Source organism: Dermacentor silvarum, chromosome 10, assembly GCF_013339745.2.
Source record: "Dermacentor silvarum isolate Dsil-2018 chromosome 10, BIME_Dsil_1.4, whole genome shotgun sequence".
In the NCBI taxonomy this organism is placed as follows: domain Eukaryota; kingdom Metazoa; phylum Arthropoda; class Arachnida; order Ixodida; family Ixodidae; genus Dermacentor; species Dermacentor silvarum.
In genome coordinates, this window is record NC_051163.1 from 188748 (window position 1) to 206900 (window position 18153).

General features: G+C 47.3%; 1 protein-coding gene across 1 annotated transcript in view; it reads right to left on the reverse strand.

Moving 5' to 3' along the window:
• Nucleotides 1-18153, reverse strand: part of LOC119466557 (ATP-binding cassette sub-family A member 17-like) — a 28145-nt gene that overhangs the window by 1314 nt on the left and 8678 nt on the right. Inside the window, exons 4-8 of the mRNA XM_037727082.2 lie at nt 16067-16266; nt 10336-10648; nt 9164-9317; nt 6624-6749; nt 4926-5183 (exon numbers count right to left, since the gene is read on the reverse strand). Coding sequence (XP_037583010.2) covers nt 4926-5183; nt 6624-6749; nt 9164-9317; nt 10336-10648; nt 16067-16266 — 1051 coding nt within the window. The remainder of the gene's footprint in view (nt 1-4925; nt 5184-6623; nt 6750-9163; nt 9318-10335; nt 10649-16066; nt 16267-18153) is intronic.

Consider the following 18153-nt stretch of genomic DNA (forward strand, 5'->3'; position numbering starts at 1 on the left):
TTGTACATATTGTAATAAGCTTTCGTCCTCTCTTCGCCTGCTTCAAGACTCAGTCTCTCGTCCGACCCCGAGTCCCAATAGTGGATGGCAGCTATATGGTATTGGCGAACCAGTCTCTGAACATCGGGATGGCAACTTCGGATACGAGGCCCGAAGACGACTGCTACACAACACCTCTCGATGGCAGCTACCAGATCGACCAGCGTTCACCACTTTGGCTGGGTGAGTGCCCCATGTTGCTTCTCAGTCGCCAGACCTCTCTAGCACAGGCAGATGTTGGAGAGTGTTTTGTTTCTTGGTAGACTATGATTTATGCATCTACCTTCTTTAACAGTGGATTTTAGTTTAAAGTAAGGTAAATTTAGTGGGCAAGCAACACGAGGAACGAGATCGCGATGGAGGAATTCCAAGTTCAGGACCTCATTCAAATTTGCGAGGAGTTGGGCATTTCCGCTGGCTCCGAAAAGGCAAGAAAAGCGATTCTCGACGTGATGCGAGCAGAGGACGTGACGACCGAGGAGCCGAAGAGGCTTGGGAATGATTGTGGAGCGAAGGCTCGAGGCAAAAGAACGCGAGCGACGTGAGAGGCGCGAGCTTGAAGCGAAAGAGCACGTAAGTCCCGAGGAAGGGCAAGACGAGAGAGCCGTCGACAGAATCAAACATGGATATGGCGCACAGCGCGATACCATCTTTGTAGTTTCAAGGCGGCGATAGCATTGTTACTTTTCTTGCGGACTTTGAAAAAGTTTGCGAGAAAGAAGGTGTCAACCGGGACCTCTGGTCCGAGCGTTTGATCCTTTTGCTTCCTCGTAGACTCTCGTGTGTTCTGGAACGCCTGCTTGATGAGGAGAGGCGGGACTACGATGAGGCAAAGATGGCTCTGTTGAGGCATTTTGAAGCTATAAGTCAGGCCGACTGCGAAGGCCAAGGCGGTAGCGACAAGACCGAGCTTGTCGAAGACAGACCGCCTAGTGAAATGCTTACTAGCCCAGAGACGATTGTGGTGCCATTGGCGCACACGCTAGTGACAGGCACGAACACGATGTTGTTTCGCCGTCTAGAGAGGCCGCTTTGGGAAAAGTGGCCGACAGTGGCTCTTTTGATTTAGATAGTAGCGACAGGCGAAGCCTGTCGATGAGAGACCGCAGGGCGAGCCGGCTAGCTCAGATGGCGTCGGATGCAGTCATGTCTTATCAGAGGTACATACATCTAGCGACGACCACGAGCCTAGCTTGGTTTTGCCGTCCGGAGCACGTCGTTGCGACAAGAAGGCAGCGTACCTACGAGTACGCGTGCCGAGACCGCGAGCCCTGTGAGCCGCGCCGAGGGCAAACGACGAAGGCGCAAGCCGAGAAAGTCGGACTCGGGCGGCGATACGAGCCGGGTCAAGCGCGCCAACCGCCAACACGTTGGGAAAAAGCGCAGTAGGGTGAGCCCGAGGCTTAGGAGACTGCTGAGGTCTATAACAGGCGTGACGCGCGTCTGTAAAGAAAGGATATCGCGGAAATTTAGACGCCGCAAATTCCGCGGTTCTCAGCGATATCAATGAATTGTAAGCAGAGTAACGTAGCGAAGCATCAGGTATGCTCGATAGTCTGCTGCAATGGTCGCCCCCTTCGTGGGAGAAAGAAAGGCGACTGTCTAGCGGACAAAGGGACAGCGCGCCCGCGGGCCCGTGGATGCGCCGCTCCCCGACTGTTTGGAGGCAGTAGTGTGAATGTCACGGCTACTATAGGTACTTCGTGCAAATCCGCTTTGTTCTGGTGTCGCGAGTGGACAACTCGTAGACCCGAGAATGGTCGACCGGCTCGAGCGCGTCTCAAAGGGTGTGGTTGTGAGCACCAAGTGATTGTGAACGTGCATGGTAGTTTGAAAGCCCATTCTGTAATTGTACATTTAGTGATCATTTTGTTCTGTGTTTTTCTTGCGATAAAGTTGAGTCGCGTGTTGAGCGTAGGAAGGGTGGATAGGCCAAGAGCGCAATTTTAAAGTCTTTGGTCCTTTCTTTTCGCGAGACACCGACGTTTTTTAATTTGTTCATCATTAGTTTACTGAGACATGATTGCTGAACGCTCAAGTAGAGAAAGCGTCAGTTTTTCACGTTTTGTTGTTTTTACGTTTACCTAGGCTAGACAAAGCCTAAATGCTTGATTTAGATTATGACTTGTTTTGTATTGTACGCGTTAGTTATAAGTGTAAGTGTCAGTGTATAATTTTGATTCACCTTTGCTTTCGTGTCATTAGTGTGAGTTTTAGTATCTTTTTTTTTGTTTTGTTAGGACCGCTTCTGTGCTGTAAGAATGTGGCGCTCGTTTTGTCGAGTGCATTTAGACAGCACAAAGCGGCGGGCTTTTTCGTTGGCTCTTGTGGTTATCGGATTTCGTTCCGTATTTTGCGAAGTGGCCCCCGAGCACATAGATAAGCTACGCTTAGCCTTTGCGCCACGGCTTTCGGGGCAAAATTAAGTCATCTTCGGCAGCCTTGATCTTTGCCACCCGCCCGCATTACAGTTGAGAATCGCTTGCGACGCAATTCTGATTTGATAAACCCTCACGCATTGACGATTAAAGAAAAAAAAAAGGGGGGGTCCGTATTTCGAATTTCACTCTCCGATACGTGCCTCGTGTTGTTCGGGATTTTTTGTTTTGTGTTGTTTTGTTTTGTTTTGTTTAGCGTAGCCAGATCTCGAAAAATGCTTTGTTCGATGATTTTGGTCTGGCGGTTTGGAGAGCATTCGGAGGGTGCTTGCTTTGGCCGGAGTGGTTTGGCGTTGTTGATTCTTGGTCGTTCCAGTGGACATTATCAGGACCGAGCAGCAGAAAAGACCACCGCGTCAAAAGCGGCAGAGCCGATACCTCCAGACCATCCTAGACGTCGCCCAACCGGCGCATCCATTCTTCCGAGCTGCGTCGGACAGCTCGACCTCTGGATGCATTGTCTGGCGGCGGGGGTGCTGTTGTGCCATAGCACCTGCCATCATCGCCACCCGTCCCTCTGGGTCCTGCCGACTAGTCGCCGACGGGAGGCGGCGACACAATACGGCGCGGGGGGACCTCGGCAACTGCCCCGTCTGTGTCCTGCCGACGTGCAAGCAGCCCCGGCCATCATCGCCACCTCGGGGTCCTGTCGACGAGTCGCCAGGGGGACGCGACGACACAATGCGACGCGAGTGACGTCAGCAACCGTCCCCTCTTCCTCCTGTCGACGAGGAGCCGCCGCCAAGGGGATTTAAGGAGGAACCGGCCCATTGTTAAAGAGAGAGTCGCCACCGGCCGCCCCGTCGGTCTGGTGCGCTCTTACCAGCTCTGACTGCTTTGACCAGCTATCCCCAGCTAATGGCAGCTATTACCTGCTATTCCTGCTATATCTGTACATATTTGTACATATTGTATAAAGCTTTCGTCTCATCTTCGCCTGCTTCAAGACTCAGTCTCTCGTCCCGGATCCCGAGTCACAATAGTGCCGACTGGTCGCGCCCCTGTTGGCACTCTCTGCGGGATGGTCTCGCGAGCCTTCGGAGCGGCCACCGGGGTGTACGAACTTGATCGTTCGAGCGCGCCACCGTTCGCGTGGCTATACACGAGTACGATTGAACGTTGGTGTCCAGCATGGGGGGCGAACATATTCGCTCGATATTCTGTCACGGTGAGTCAGACTTCCTCGATTAGTCCTCGCCCATCGGCATGTTCTATTGATAGCAATTCGGCTAGCTGGCATTGGTGTGTGAAAGGTGCAATAAATGCTCTTGCGATTGTCTGCACTACTGGGTTGTCGTTGGTCCCAAGAGCACGTTTGAGACCCCATGGTTACCCCAACCAAGCGGTCGCTCTGAGCTGGATTTGGACGCCACCTACAGTGTCGTTGTTTGCGCTGTTTGCCTCATTGTCTTTAAGGGGCAGCCTCGCTCGAAGTGACGCCATATTTCCCCATGCAAATACAAGTGAGATACAGCATTGATAGCGGCCCTTTCATTACACAATAAATTTGTTGCATTTAATATAAAGAGAATCTATTATTCAGGTTGTAGAAAGCGCAATTTTGGGTTAGGTCCTCAAACGCAAACATTTTGTTTCGACCGTTTCAATTCAGCTACGCTTCCTGACTTGTTTTAAACGGGATGGACAACTGCTTTGACACAGTATGCGTTACTTAGCGGTGATAATGAAGCCGAACGACTAGTTGAGCTGGTGTCTGCTTGTAGTTACGGCCGTAACCAAATGCGTCTTTTTGTATCGATCGCCGATTGAAAAAGGTTCACATCGCGTTCCATGAAAGTGACTTCTTTGTATCCACGCCTCCATCTGTGGTCATGGTACTTTCGGCTGTGCGCAGTTTTTAAATGAGCCCACACTACTGGAGGATGATCCCTTTATATGACGTTAGTGTACGCCTTACTTTGTGTTTAACCTCTTGCAGTCAACTTTGGTTGCCAATTTTAACATTTATTTCATGGTTACTTGTCTGCCGAGACGTTGTGAATACAGGCGTTTCGTTTTTCTTCTGAACTTTTTGGCTTTCTGCACGTTACTGTCGAACATGTTAGACATCGACCGGGTTATTTTTGACGTAACAATGGAATTCTGCGCTAATCTGTGCATTCTACGAGATAATACGTTTCAAACGCTTTAATGCTTGGAAGAATGCCCGCGTACACCAGTGTTGATCTGCTTGGTTTTCCGACAGGCATCGTCGAACATGCTCACGCTCGACACTTCAAGAGCTCCCGTTGAAGCGTGGACACAATGAGACTTTGACCGTATACACTCGCAACGTCGAACTCCCAGGTCCAAATACTTGCTGATAGATGACTTCCCTGCGGTAAATCTGCTGGCACTTAACCGTAGCATCCAAGAAACCGTCGTCCAACGAATATAGTTGGACGCATTTTCCATTTCCGGGTCTCAAAAGCGTACGAGAGAACTCACGCAAGCAGCACTGCAGCAGGGACAGTCGGCCTTGTGCCTGCTTGGTGTGACAGCGGCTTTCGAGCTGCAGTCCTCCCCTGCGGCACAGCGCGTTCTCTCTGGCCAGCTGGAGGATCTTGGTCATGCCGCGAGAGTAGGACTGTGAAGGCAGCAGCCTCAGCACCTGTAGCGTCACCTCGATGATCGTGGTCAGCACAGCGTTGTGCAGATCCTCGCCGTAGTGCTCCATGAACACCGCGGCCAAAGAACCTCCCGAGGCTGCGCGAATTGGATTCCGATAAATTCGTATCGGCTTGTTTCCGTTGTTTCAGTTGGCGTGATCACTCATTCGTTTTCCTTATAATCTTATAACGTCAATATTGCGGTTTGTTTAACACCGAGCTTAAGTACAGATTGGTCGCGTGCGCGGGTGTTTGTGCGTGCGTGCGTGCGTGTGTGTAAGAGAGAGAGTGAAGGTAGGGACACTAGGCGAGTTGTTTTCTATGGCGCAAGAACATCGGGCAACGACAAAGACAGGACGGAAATACGCGCTTACAGTGATACCAGGGTGTTATTGAATAGCAGGGATAAAGTTCATGAGAGCAGTTGCTGAAGGATTCCACATGCAGCACATGTCAGATTTTTATATGAGTGCGCCATCCGTGTCACACCATAAGAGTAAAACTTTTTTTTTGAAATCTTGGGGCTAGGACCGTGCTTTTCAAACTGAGGGTCCTGACCCCCAAATGAATTTTGAGCATTTTTGGGGTTCAGGGAGGGTCGTACTATATTTGCATTCTGCTTACCGAAACAGAGATGAATGTTCAGTGTCGTGCCCATATATTGCCCATATATATTGCCCATGTATATTGCCCATGTATATTGCCCATGTATATTGCCCATGTATATTGCCCATGTATATTGCCCCTTAAATGTTTATTTGCAGAGTATAATATTAGTGTTGGGCGCAAAATGAACGGTGAAACTGCAAAGGCAAACGGCGATCTCAACCTTCGGTCACCACAAAGAAACCTTAACGAACACAGCCTCCCAACAAGTTTTGTCGCGTCGACACCGTAAATTTGGAGTTCAGCGGATATGATTGTATCAAGAAAGCCAGTACAACCCATCATATTAAAACAATCATTAATAAATCCTCGTTAAAATATTACAAGTATTTCGGTAGTTCTATCTGCTTTGGTTAATGTGTTTTAAATAAGTTAACATGTAAGTGTATCTTGCATCACTGAAAAAAAAAAAGAATTCGGAAGGCTTATAAAAAATGGGGAGGGGGGTTTCATGGTAGGTTTGAACTAATAAAAGCAGCCTCGTAATGGAAAAGTTTGAGAAACCACTGGTCTAGGCATGTGACTATTCGCTGTTTCGACTAGTTTCCTTACGTTACCATAAATTTAAGCCGCCGTCGCTTAAAATAAGCTTCGCTGTTAAAAAAAAAAAAAAAACTTACCGCAGGTGTGGAACACTCCCAGGTCCTTGCTTTACGCGTGCGATGCACTCTTACCAATTGAATAAATACCCCCAGAATTTTCGATTTCTTTAATGCACCTAGTAAGTAAAGTAATTTCACCTATGTTGTACTTGGTGTCTTGTTTGTCGGCTTCTTATGATATAGTAAACATGCCGACACTCTTGCCGATCCATTTAAACGGCCTATATATCGCGTTGTCTCCGGTTTTGATGGGCGGTGAGTTTACTCACAGATGATGAACGTGATGATGACGAGAGCCGAGTATGCTATGATCGGGCTGTCGAACAGGAAGGAGCAGATGTAGATTGCCGGGAGAGCAGCGTAGCCGTGAAGCAGATTGAGCACGAAGATCAGCTCTGCGAGTGAAAACAAGGTACGTCGCGATTTAGGGCAGACTTTATTGTGAAAAAGCTTTCTCGCACAAGGCATAGGGCAATGCTCTTAACCGACAAAACATGGTCAAAACGTTTGGCTGGCATTAAGGTCAGGACGACGAACGGTTCAAACATTGTCAAGCAACAGGCTGCAGGATTTCTGTAATCAGGTTTTCAGAGGAATGCGTGCTGATGGGAACATTTTTTAAAAATTGTTACATCGGGAGAGACCTGGGCCGGTATTTTGTAGCGATGCCTTTTCGATGCTAATGCCTTTTCGCGCTTTTCGCGCTTGGTCAGTGGCCAGAGCGACGGTCCGCTCACGTTATCAACGGGATCAACCGGCCATGAGCGGTGGATGATAAGTCTAGCATAGAATAAAGCATAACGCATCGCTACAAAATACCGGCCCGGGCACCGCAGTATCACTTCAGTTCAGTTTATTGTCCTTAAAGACCCCCGGAGGGGGTATTACATAACGGGTGGGTTTAACAGAAGTTCCACATTTTGTACACATCATTAGTTATATGCAAAATGATCAATCACACGCTGTTGGAACAAAGACGGGCAAGTGCTGTTAACAATGTCAGCAGGAAGGCCGTTCCAGTCTTCAGCAGTTCGAGGAATGAACGAGACGGAAAAATGAGTGGTTCGCGCACGCGGGCGTGCGACTTCCTGCGGAAGACTGGTGCGATGAGAGATGCGCGCCGCAGGAATGATGTATGGCGCATGATGAAGGACACTGAAAAAGAACTTGTGATAGAGCTCAAGACTAGCGATGCGTCAGCGATTAGATAGTAGTGTTAATCCGGATTGTGTTTTAAGTGCAGAAATACTGCAGTCATTTGAATATTGTGAGTGAATGAACCTAGTAGTGCGGTTCTGAACAGATTCAAGTGAGTTGATAAAATATGTTTGGTGCGGGCTCCAGATGGCAGATGCATATTCTAGTTCGAACAAGTGATTTGTAGCCAAGAAGTTTTACGTTTTGAGAGGCCTGACGGAGATTACGCTTTAAAAAACCTAGTGTTTTATTAGCAGATGATATGATGTTAGAAATATGTTTATGCCAGGATATACGTAATATTAGAAAAAAGAAACCTATGGCTCGAGAAATTCAGAATATTTTGGGACACATATATGCAGATAGCTATGCGAACCAGGAAATCATTGATCCGCTGTGCTACCACAGCTAGTGTGCTGTTCCCGTTTCATAATTCCTCGTGTAGGGAGCACATATGCCCGTCAAGCCGCTTGGCGTTTTTGGTTGTCTGTGCCCCTGGCACCGTGTGACATGATATTGAATAAAACTGAATTGAAGAGATGGTCTTGTCAGGGTACTAATGTTACGCGGCCGATTACTAAAATTATCTAAACTGGGAAGCTTGGGTCAGCAGTGCGTGAGTAACTCATCTCTGTCCGATTGAAACAATCCAGTCTCCAGGGGCAGTTCGCCTGCACGTAGCACCTTCACTTTTTCATGCACATCATCATGATCATCATGGTCGTTGTCACCATCATGAGCCTATTTATGTGCCCACTACAGCACGAAGCCCTCTCTAAGCTATCTCCAAGTGGCTTGGGCTAGCTCATTCCAACTTGCGCCTGCAAATTTCCACATTTTTCGTCACCCCACCTAATGTTCCTCCGTCCTAGACTGCACTTACTTCCCTTGCCACCCATTCTGTAACTGTAATGGTCCACCGGTTATCTCCACTGCGCATTGTATAGTCTGCCCAGCTCCTTTTTTTTTCTCGCGATGTCAACTGGAATATCGGCTGTCCCCGTTTGCTATCTGATGCTCACTGCTAGTTTCACGTCCCTTAACGTTCCCCTTAACATTTTTGATGTCATAGCTCTTTGCGCGGTCTTTTACTAGTATAGAAGTTCTCTGTTAAGCCCTTATCTTTATGTTAGCACCAGTGGAATGTAATGATTGTGCACTTTTGTTTTCAACCACAGTGGTAAGCTACAAGACAGGATTTGGTAATGCCTGCCGCATGCACTCGAACCCATTTTTATTCTTCTGCAATAGGCCTTCTCATGATCAGGATCACCTGGGAGTAATTGCCCTAGACAAATTTACTCCTGCACAGGAGGCTGACTGGCAATCATTAATTCTAGTTCCTTTGGCAGGCGATTGCCCATTACCCTTTCTCTTCTGCATATTAACATGCATATTCATGCACATATTAAATTATGGGGTTTCACGTGCCAAAACCACGATTTGATTATGAGGCACGCCGTAGTGGGGGACTTTGGACCATCTGGGGCATGCACATATATGCGGCCTATTTCGTGTACGTTCGCGCCATAACGTTGCGAAGTCGGTCATAGGCAAACTTGAATGGTATAGGGGAGACGGCGCCGTGAAGAGACCTGTGCAGGACACTCACGGAAGTCTTCGGAGGTCAGCGGCGTGTGAGGGACGAGCGGCAGCGGAAGCAGCACGATCAACGCCGTGCCCATGTAGAACATGAAGTCGAAGGCGAAGTTTGTGAGCCAGTAGAGCACGGGGCCCATGCCGGCGATCATGTGCAGGTGCTTCACCTGCCGAAAGAGGTGCCGCGCAAAGAACAAACGTATACGCTTTCTCGCGAACCAGCCTCGGAGGCAGCGCAGCAGCTTACGACGGTGGCAAATGGTCGGGGGTTTGTCGAAGCCGGCATTCATATTACTGGTGAGTTGTAGAGATCGCGGGACCGAGTTGGTCGCAGAAAATTTGCAATGTGACCGATTTGGTTCGAGTCGTTGACAGACTAATTTGACATAAAATGACAGAAATCTCCACTGTATAACACCGCTACATGCGTATCGGGTGCACGCTCGTCTTCGAATCCGCCGCACGTTTAATGGACACTAAATAATATTACGAACTTGATCTCGATTCACCAACTGCTGCTCCTGCAGCACCGAAAACATTTTACGTGCGGTGAGCTTGTAAGACAGAAAAGGGCACAAACATGAAAAGACCGGCTGCGACTTCACCTTTAAGTTCTCGTACTAGCTGTTCACGCTACCATGGAATGTATCAACATCTGCTCTGGTCTAATGAACAGTTTTTTTGTTGCTTTGGTAAACGAGGATTATGTTACATTGTGAGTAACCAAAGGCTTCAAGTGACACTGTAAAAACCAGCCGTCACTTTAACGATCATGTTTGTATGCTTGTCAGGCCATCGGCGCCATTCTGACAAGGCGTTTTTATCGCCCTCAGCAAGGCGATAAGGAGAGAGCCGCGAATATCACACGAAAAAAAAAAATTATGAAACTGCTCGTGACAGTAAGGCGACTCGACTGGCTGCCGTGTGCAGTATACGTCGTTGTTTACGCCTTACAAAAATGATAGCCCGCCGTTATTCTGACGGCTAAATGCTTGGAAATAGGTCGGCCGAGATATTTCCTATCATTTACTGCGGCACGTTTTACAGTGTAGTGAGTGTCTGGAGTCGTTCTCTCCACAGAAAAGTCCCAAAGCTTTCGTGTCGGCGCGCTTCGCAAGACAGTCTAATTCCGTGCATCCCGGAACACAAATGGACAACTGTATATAACGCATGTGGACCACTCGCCTTGAGTGCCCTCTCGGCGGTCGGGAAGATGACGAAGTTGCTGCACATGAGGCTGGTGACGAGCGGGAAGAAGATGGAACGCAGCACCTTGGGCAGGATGGTGCGGTAGGTGTTCTGGCTGCGGATGTCCTCCTCGAGGACGCCGGATCCGCTTCCCGCTGCGGCGTGGAGCTCCTCGGAGCCCCGCGCCGTCAACTCGAAGGTGAAGTCGGCCGCGGCGTCGTTGGTGACGTTGCGGAGACGCGCCGTGTTGTAAAGCGTCACCACCAGGGGCGCCGTGTGCTGGATTTGACCGTTGTACCAGAGCACATTCCTGCAAGCGGATATCCAGCAGGAAGGAAGGAAAGATGCTGTTTGCCCAATGTCTTCGACTTCACTTTGAATTAAACGAAGAACACCTACGACATTTATGTCTACATCAGCTTTTTTTTTTACGATAATTATGAGGACATTCGAGGTGCGTTCACGTAGTAGTCACCGCCATCTTGTCGTGGGTGCAACGGCGCATGCGCAGATCAGCCTGACTGAGCGAATGCTTCCCTGTTTTACTTCCTTTATTGTTTAAAAATATACTTATTTCATTCTTTCAATTTTCAACCTTTCTTTCCTTATCAGAATAACCGCGCATCACAAGAGTGTTGTTCATTCACTAATGGGGCAAGCACCAGTGATTGACTTGGTGTGTATGGTTAGACATGTAATCGGACAAAATCGACCCGTGGGATTCGATTCAACTACCGAAGATCGGGCTCGTCGCTATCGTAGTGACTTAAGTGTTCCGTGCCTCTCTGGGCATAGGTTCGCCCAGTGATGAACTAGATTCCTAATGTTCTTTTTTTTTTGTTCGTCGCCGTGACTACGTGATAACATTCACGGTAATGTTGCGCAAGTGGATTGGTAAAGTGAGGTGCGCAGAAATGCAGTCGGTGAACAAATTTTACATAATCTCGGCAAAGATGGTTATAGCAGTATTTTCACCGTGTTCGTGCATATCTATAAAGTCATTAAAAACCGAACACATGATTTAACTTCAGAGGCCACCCACCAACGATTACCTAACTGCTGTCTCCATGATCAGTGTCTTTCCCCCTAAAATAAATATTGGGTGTTTGGTTTAGCAAACGAAGTCGGTAGCGTCTGCTCAGCGCTGGTTAATGATTTACCAATAAAAAGCACTCGTGTTCGTGTAGTGAAATTTTCGAATCGAATCGTATAAAAATATTTGAGATAAATGGCCCCCGAATATCGAATCTTTTTTCAGTTCAATCTGAAGTAACATCAGATAAAGTTTGCACAGGCTCCTCCACTTGGTAGCAATATTTGAGTCATATATAAGATGAGAACACAACTTTGTGGTTGGTTATCTTAGGCTTATTTACAGACCAGTTTCGTTCGGTGGACCGATCTTTATATATATACATATATATTATGACGTCCCCGGCCGAAACATCGCAAATGAATAGGTTGTGTTTTTTCGTAGATTTCTTCAAATGTATATATTGAAACATGGTTATATGATCGTTCACAACACCCGAATAACTGAGGAGTTCATAAATGATGAACTGCTTTGAATTGACTGAGACCATGAGTGCAATCGAACAGGAGAACAGCATACCAACAGGTGCACGTACAGTGTTGCGTTCGCTGAAGGAAACAAGTGTGCCACATTACAGCATCACACATTGTGCTTAATGGGGGACGTTACGTAACGATATTAAAAAATGTTGCTTTTCCCAATTTTATTACAATAAATAACTCATTTACCAAAGAATATACCCTCCTAATTTCATTCCGAAACGAACAACAGAAGTGCTTCAAACGAGGCGCCAAAGTTAGCTACCACCTATAAAAATCGGCTTGACCTTATAGCCATTTGACAAAACTCGTTCTTGAAAAGGACTTGAAACATGCAGAAAGTTGTGTTTATTTTTTGTTTTATCGTTTACAAATGAGAATGCGGCTTTATACTGATTTTAGCTTCTGGGAGTTTTGAATGCACTAAACATGACATTGCTGAATGTTGTGGCTCCAGCGCTCTTGCCCTACGCATCCGCCACTTTGCTCATCGCAGGTCAAATTCTCCAAATTTTTTAGGGGCGAAGCTCCTTAGGGTGTGGGTCTGTCCCTCCTCTATAGTATGTAGTAGTAGTAGTAGTCGTCGTAGTAGGTAGCCACGTCTACTTTTATTGCGATAGCAATTATATGGACACTCCAAAGCAGATTTCTGCCGTCGGCGTCGCCGTCGTCGTCGCCGTCGCCGTTGCCGTTGCCGTGAGGTTCCGTATGACGTCAGTGGAGATGAAATCGTCGCCGCGCGCCGAACGCTGTATGTGCGAGTGAAAGGGCGCGAGGGACGCACGCTTTCACGGGGAGTGAAAGCACGGCGAAGAAAAAACGCGCGTTCCGCGCCGTGCTCTCTTAAGGGCTGCAGAGTAGGAGTATCTTTCCTCCTTTACAATCACCATATATGTAGAACAAACGCGCCTTCTTCCGACGCGCGAAAGGCGTGGCTGGGGAAGGGGGGGGGGGATGAGGGAAGGGAGGCTGACGTTCAGCTGCGGCATCAAGTGCCTATTTATATCAGAGGCTCCAGCAACAGTCACCAACGCCGTACGCATTTTGTGCGAACGCGGGCAAAACGCCGACGGCGTCGACAACAGTTCTGCGTGTTGCCGGTGCTGCTGCATGTCCAAGGTTATACACCTGATAAAGCTACTATCGTTACTCCGTATAGCTCTCTACAAATTTGCTATCGCAATTGATGCTTCGCCTTTCAGGTGAAACTGCGACAATTTTTATGAAAAAAAATTCCGAAGTTGTGTCCGTAGCGCGGAATCGAACCAGGGACCCCTCGCTTCCGAACGCGCGGCGCTAACCACTACGCCACGAAGCGCACATAGGACACACGCACCACGATGCCAATAAATACCCAACATTAACGAAAGACTGCGCGTTTCTAACGCGTTTGTGCTAGCGCGTTACGGCCCGTGTAAGAAGCTTGTGTAAGACGCTGTGGCCTCTCCGCCTTACCCCCGTATTCATAAATGCTCCTCGACTTGAACTTGACTTGCCACCGCCTTGGGCAGCGCGTTCGAAACGCGTTGAAGGCGGTGGCAAGTCAAGTTCTAGTCGAGGAGCGTTTATGAATACGGGGGTTATACTCTCTCAGCAGTCATGTGATGGCGTCGGGCAAACGCGGTGCACGTTCCGGCATGTGTAAACGGCTGCGTAAGACGCTGTGGCCTCTCCCCCTTACTAGAGAGCACTGCACGTTTCTAACGCGTTTGTGCTAGCGTCCCCTTAAGCGGGAGATGGTGCAATTATAATGAAGGGCGCTGTTATAAAATAGGAATGACGTCACATATGGCGCGTGTCATTGGTGGAAGTCAATCGTGCGGCGAGACTGGGCGAATTACACGGAAGATTCACGGTTTACCGATGATTCCCTCCGGAGCTTCGCCCACTCATTCACCCCGTGGATATGCGGTGTTTTTTTTTTTTTTTTTAGTAAGAACGGAGTTGTGTTCGCATGTACATTCAGAAGACCGGAGGGACTCATTTCTCGTAATACTTGAAAAAAATTACGCAGAGACACTTAAACTGTTTACGTGTGGGAATATGCGTAAGCATTGGTTTGGTAAATTTTGGTCTGGGTGGGAATCGAACCCCGGTGGGCCGTGTTCGATTTCCAGTTAGACCAAAATTTACAACTTTTCCTTTTCAATGGAGTTGAATAACTGTGTTTCGAGGAACGTCTCTGAAAAATTCGGCATATATATATATATATATATATATATATATATATATATATATATATATATATATATATTTTTTTTTTCAAGGGAAAAGGTCGGTCCACCGACCGAAACTGTTGGGTAAATAATAAACCTAAGACAACCGCGAAGTTGTGCTTCTGATTTTCCTAAAGACGCTTGGCCCATTGAAAAATCTAGTTACTATATATATATATATATATATATATATATATATATATATATATATATATATATAATGCTTTCGCATCAATACCGCAGGATCTGGGGAAACCGGAGCTATACCCTGTGTCGTCAACGTGGCCAAGCCGCGCTCAGGAAGGCTACCGTCATGAAGATCGCTCGTATTTTGTTCAGTTACCTGAAAGCAGTTACATAGAGCAATTGGCAAAAATAATTTCGCAAAGCAATGACTGGTGAATGCTGTGGGAAATTATGGCGCTGTTTGATTTTTGGCTTCATGGTTCACAACTCAAACTTAATTGAACGGAATCTCAGGAAAACACCGTTTTTTGCTGACGAAAGGAACATTGTCTCCGGAACTCGCAAAATGTTTAGAGCGAGACTTTCCCCAATTGTTGCTATTTGTCTAATGCATCTACGGAAATACAACAATTTCGTTGCCTTAAGATCTTTTAAAATAAAAATATTTTTTTTCTTGCCAAATTGTCCTTGTATGGGATGTCAATGTTGAAACATGTGTTTTGAAGCGACCGAAAATGTGAATGCTATTCTTTTAGCTCCGTCAAACGCCTAATTTGTGAACCATACTTGACAGGAGTTTGAGCGCTCTAATTCTATCAGACATTTTTAAAGTGTTCCTTGAATATGGTAGAAATACGGATAGATAGAGAAGCTTAGAATACCAGTACTTGCCAATATCTTTTAGATAAAACTTGGTACTGTAATGAAGAATACCGGCGCTGCTCGTAGAAGCAGAGTGCGCTGCTGACGCAGAAAGACGACGATTCAGCAGCGCATTCTTGCGCTGGTGCTGCCATTGCCGGTTAACTCGCTTCGTCTGTGTCTATTAGTAAAGGAGAGTGCTGATACCAAACACTTCATTATTGTATGAATAATGAGAAACGCATTTGCTAAACACCTGCATATTTAAAAAAAATTATTGTTGAGATAAAGCTGAAAAATTTGCAGAAATCTCTTACGTTTAAACCTGACGTGTAAATCTGGTGAGACTGGCCGAACAATAAGTCGAAACATACTTCCGTTTGGCTGCCTAAAAGCGAGCCATGCTTATTGGAAAGAATGAAAATTCTTGAGCAGGAGTTATCCGCTTCGTGCGTTTTTCTCTAAAAGTGATGCTTCTCCGCCACAACCGCAGTTATCCTGCAGCAGAATCACTCGGAACAGTGCTCACATTCATCGTTCTATCCCTTCGAGTCTTCAGTATTTTCTTTAATTCCTATATGTTCGAAGGAAACGAATATTCGACAACTCTGAACAGCGAATTCTCGATTCGAAAGCGAACCGAATAGCAGGGAATATTCTACTCGTATTCGAAACTTTCAATATTCGCACACACCTATAAGGAAGTGGCTAAATTGCCATGTGAAGAGAAGCGAAGACTCCACCTAGCATTTTTCCTTCTCCCGCATGTTATGCATAAAAAATACCCCATTGCGCAATAATGCCGGTAAATTTCTGACGCTGTACTGACACGTCACAGGCGGTGCCTGTTAGGGGCAGAATTTGAAAAGGATGGCCAGGCATTTGTTTACCGCGATAGCAGTTAAAAACTCCTCCAACGACGTAAAAGAGTCCAGAAAAATCCATTTTGGCTCTTTCACAGGCATTGTTTCTCCCTGGTGTCACCTTACAGAAATTCTGCCCCCATAGTGCGCCAGCTTTTTAACTTTCCCGCGATACATGCTATCTGCTTTCCAGATTTCCCTACTGATCCTGTTAAAGAGTTCGAATACTCGCAGCCGTGCAAGGCTTACCCTGTTTTCTTGGTCGCCTGCACGCCGAAGTGGATGTTGAATACGTATTTGCGCAGCGTTTCCTTCGCAATGTCGAGGAGACCTGTCGCGATGTCGGTGGACGGGTCCACTTCCTCCATGAAGTACTCGCCCGTGTCGCTGGTCAACGGGCGCAGCCACTTGTCGGTGAACGACTTCTCCGTCTCCAAAGCGTAGAAACCCTGCACGGTAGCCCATACACAACATTTCATAACTGTCGCCGTTGTTCCAACAGCCGCCGTTGCATTTGCAGTCAGCCGCCGAAGCAATGAATCAATGAATGAAGCAATTAATTGCGCCACGTACGTCCACTGTTTGTTCTCTTATCATCATTGTTATCATTATCAATTAAGTTTTTTAAATTTTTATTTATACCAAAGCACATTAGTATACGTATAACGATAGAGTATAGTCCGTTTATATACATGTACAAAATTTTCATCCAACCAAAATTAACACACACGAAGTAATCACGTAGTGGTTTATCAGAGAGAGAGAGAGAGATAGAGAGAGAGAATAAAGAAGAGCTTTTCAGTGGAAGGAAACTTTTGTCCAGGTTTTGGCAATCGGGGTGGCCATCACAAAGACGAAAATATCTGCGGATATCACTGTTTTCCAATATTTATTTTGTACTACCCGCTGTAACGACTAACTATGGTTGCCAAAATAAGTAATATAAGCTAACGCTCAGTAATCTAGCTAATGCCAATGCTAGCCTATAGAATATCAGTTATTCCGCTATTCGGGACTACTTTACAGCCACACAAAATGTTGTTCTTGTCTAACCCTACCAATTTATGTTTTAGATGCGGAGCATCTTATAGCGGCGGCCTGTCCCGCGGCGTCGTTGGCGTCAGCGTCCGTCTGCACCTCTCCTCATTCTCTCCACGCCAGCTGTGCGATAACGCCTCTCTCTTCCTCTCCCCCTCTCCACGCCATCTGTTCGATAATGTGCTTCTCCCCCGTGTCTTCATCCGCCACCTGTGCGATAGCGCGCGCATGTGCGCCTCTCTCTCTCCTCCTCCTCTCCGCGCCAGCTGCTTATATAAACCCGGTGCATGCGCCGCTGCCTCAGTTGCTGCTTCGGTTTAGTCACGCTGCGACGTCCGATGCGCTGAATGGACGCCAACGAATCTGTCAACGAACTGTCTGGCACATCTTCAAACAGCAGCAGCCAGTTCATTAACAGAACCGCGAGCACCTCTTAAAACAAGGCTGGGCAGAGAAGAGCTCGCGACGCAGAACGTAAACGTCGGCGACGCGCAGCGGATCCAGATTCAGTTCGCCAACGCGAAGCCGCTTCGAAACGTCAGCGTCGAGCAGCGGATTCCACACTTCGAGAACGCCAAGCCGCTTCGAAACGTCAACGTCGAGCAGCGGATCCTGAGCTTCGAGAACGGGAAGCCGCGTTGGTTCGTGAACGTCGAGCAGCAGAACTGAGGTGCGCGGACCAGTGAAGTTCAAGTAAACGTACGAAGCGAGCGGGGGAACCCGACCTTCGAGAACGGGAAAGCTCGCGTTGGTTCGTGAACGTCGAGCAGCAGAACCTGAGGTCGGGACGGTGAAGTTCACGAAAAGTACGACGCGAGCGGCGGAAACCCGACCTTCGAGAACGTGAAGCCGCGTTGGTCGCCCTGAACGTCGAGCAGCGGATCCTGAGCTTCGGCAACGTGAAGCAGCGTAGGTTCGAGAAAGTCGAGCAGCAGCACGGCGTTCACGGCGATGTGATGGTGACCAACGCAAGTTACATGTAAATAAAAAACGTAATAAACAACAAGTTAACGACGTTAATAACACGTAATTAACGCCGTTACAAACGCACGCCGGATGCTCCGCATCAGCCCATGGTCTCCCCTCGGGATGATGGCTGTAATTTTTTTAAAACCTTCACGTGATCCTGTCGTTCTTTTTCTTCTATTTCTTTCTGCGGCGCCGCAAATTGCCAATAACTTTTTGCATGTACGGCCATATATTATTGGGCTTTGTGCTCCATTAGTTGAATTATGTGTTTCGTGTACAAGCGTAAGATGTTCTTCGTATTTTCTTTTACCATCACCGCCGTAGTTTTT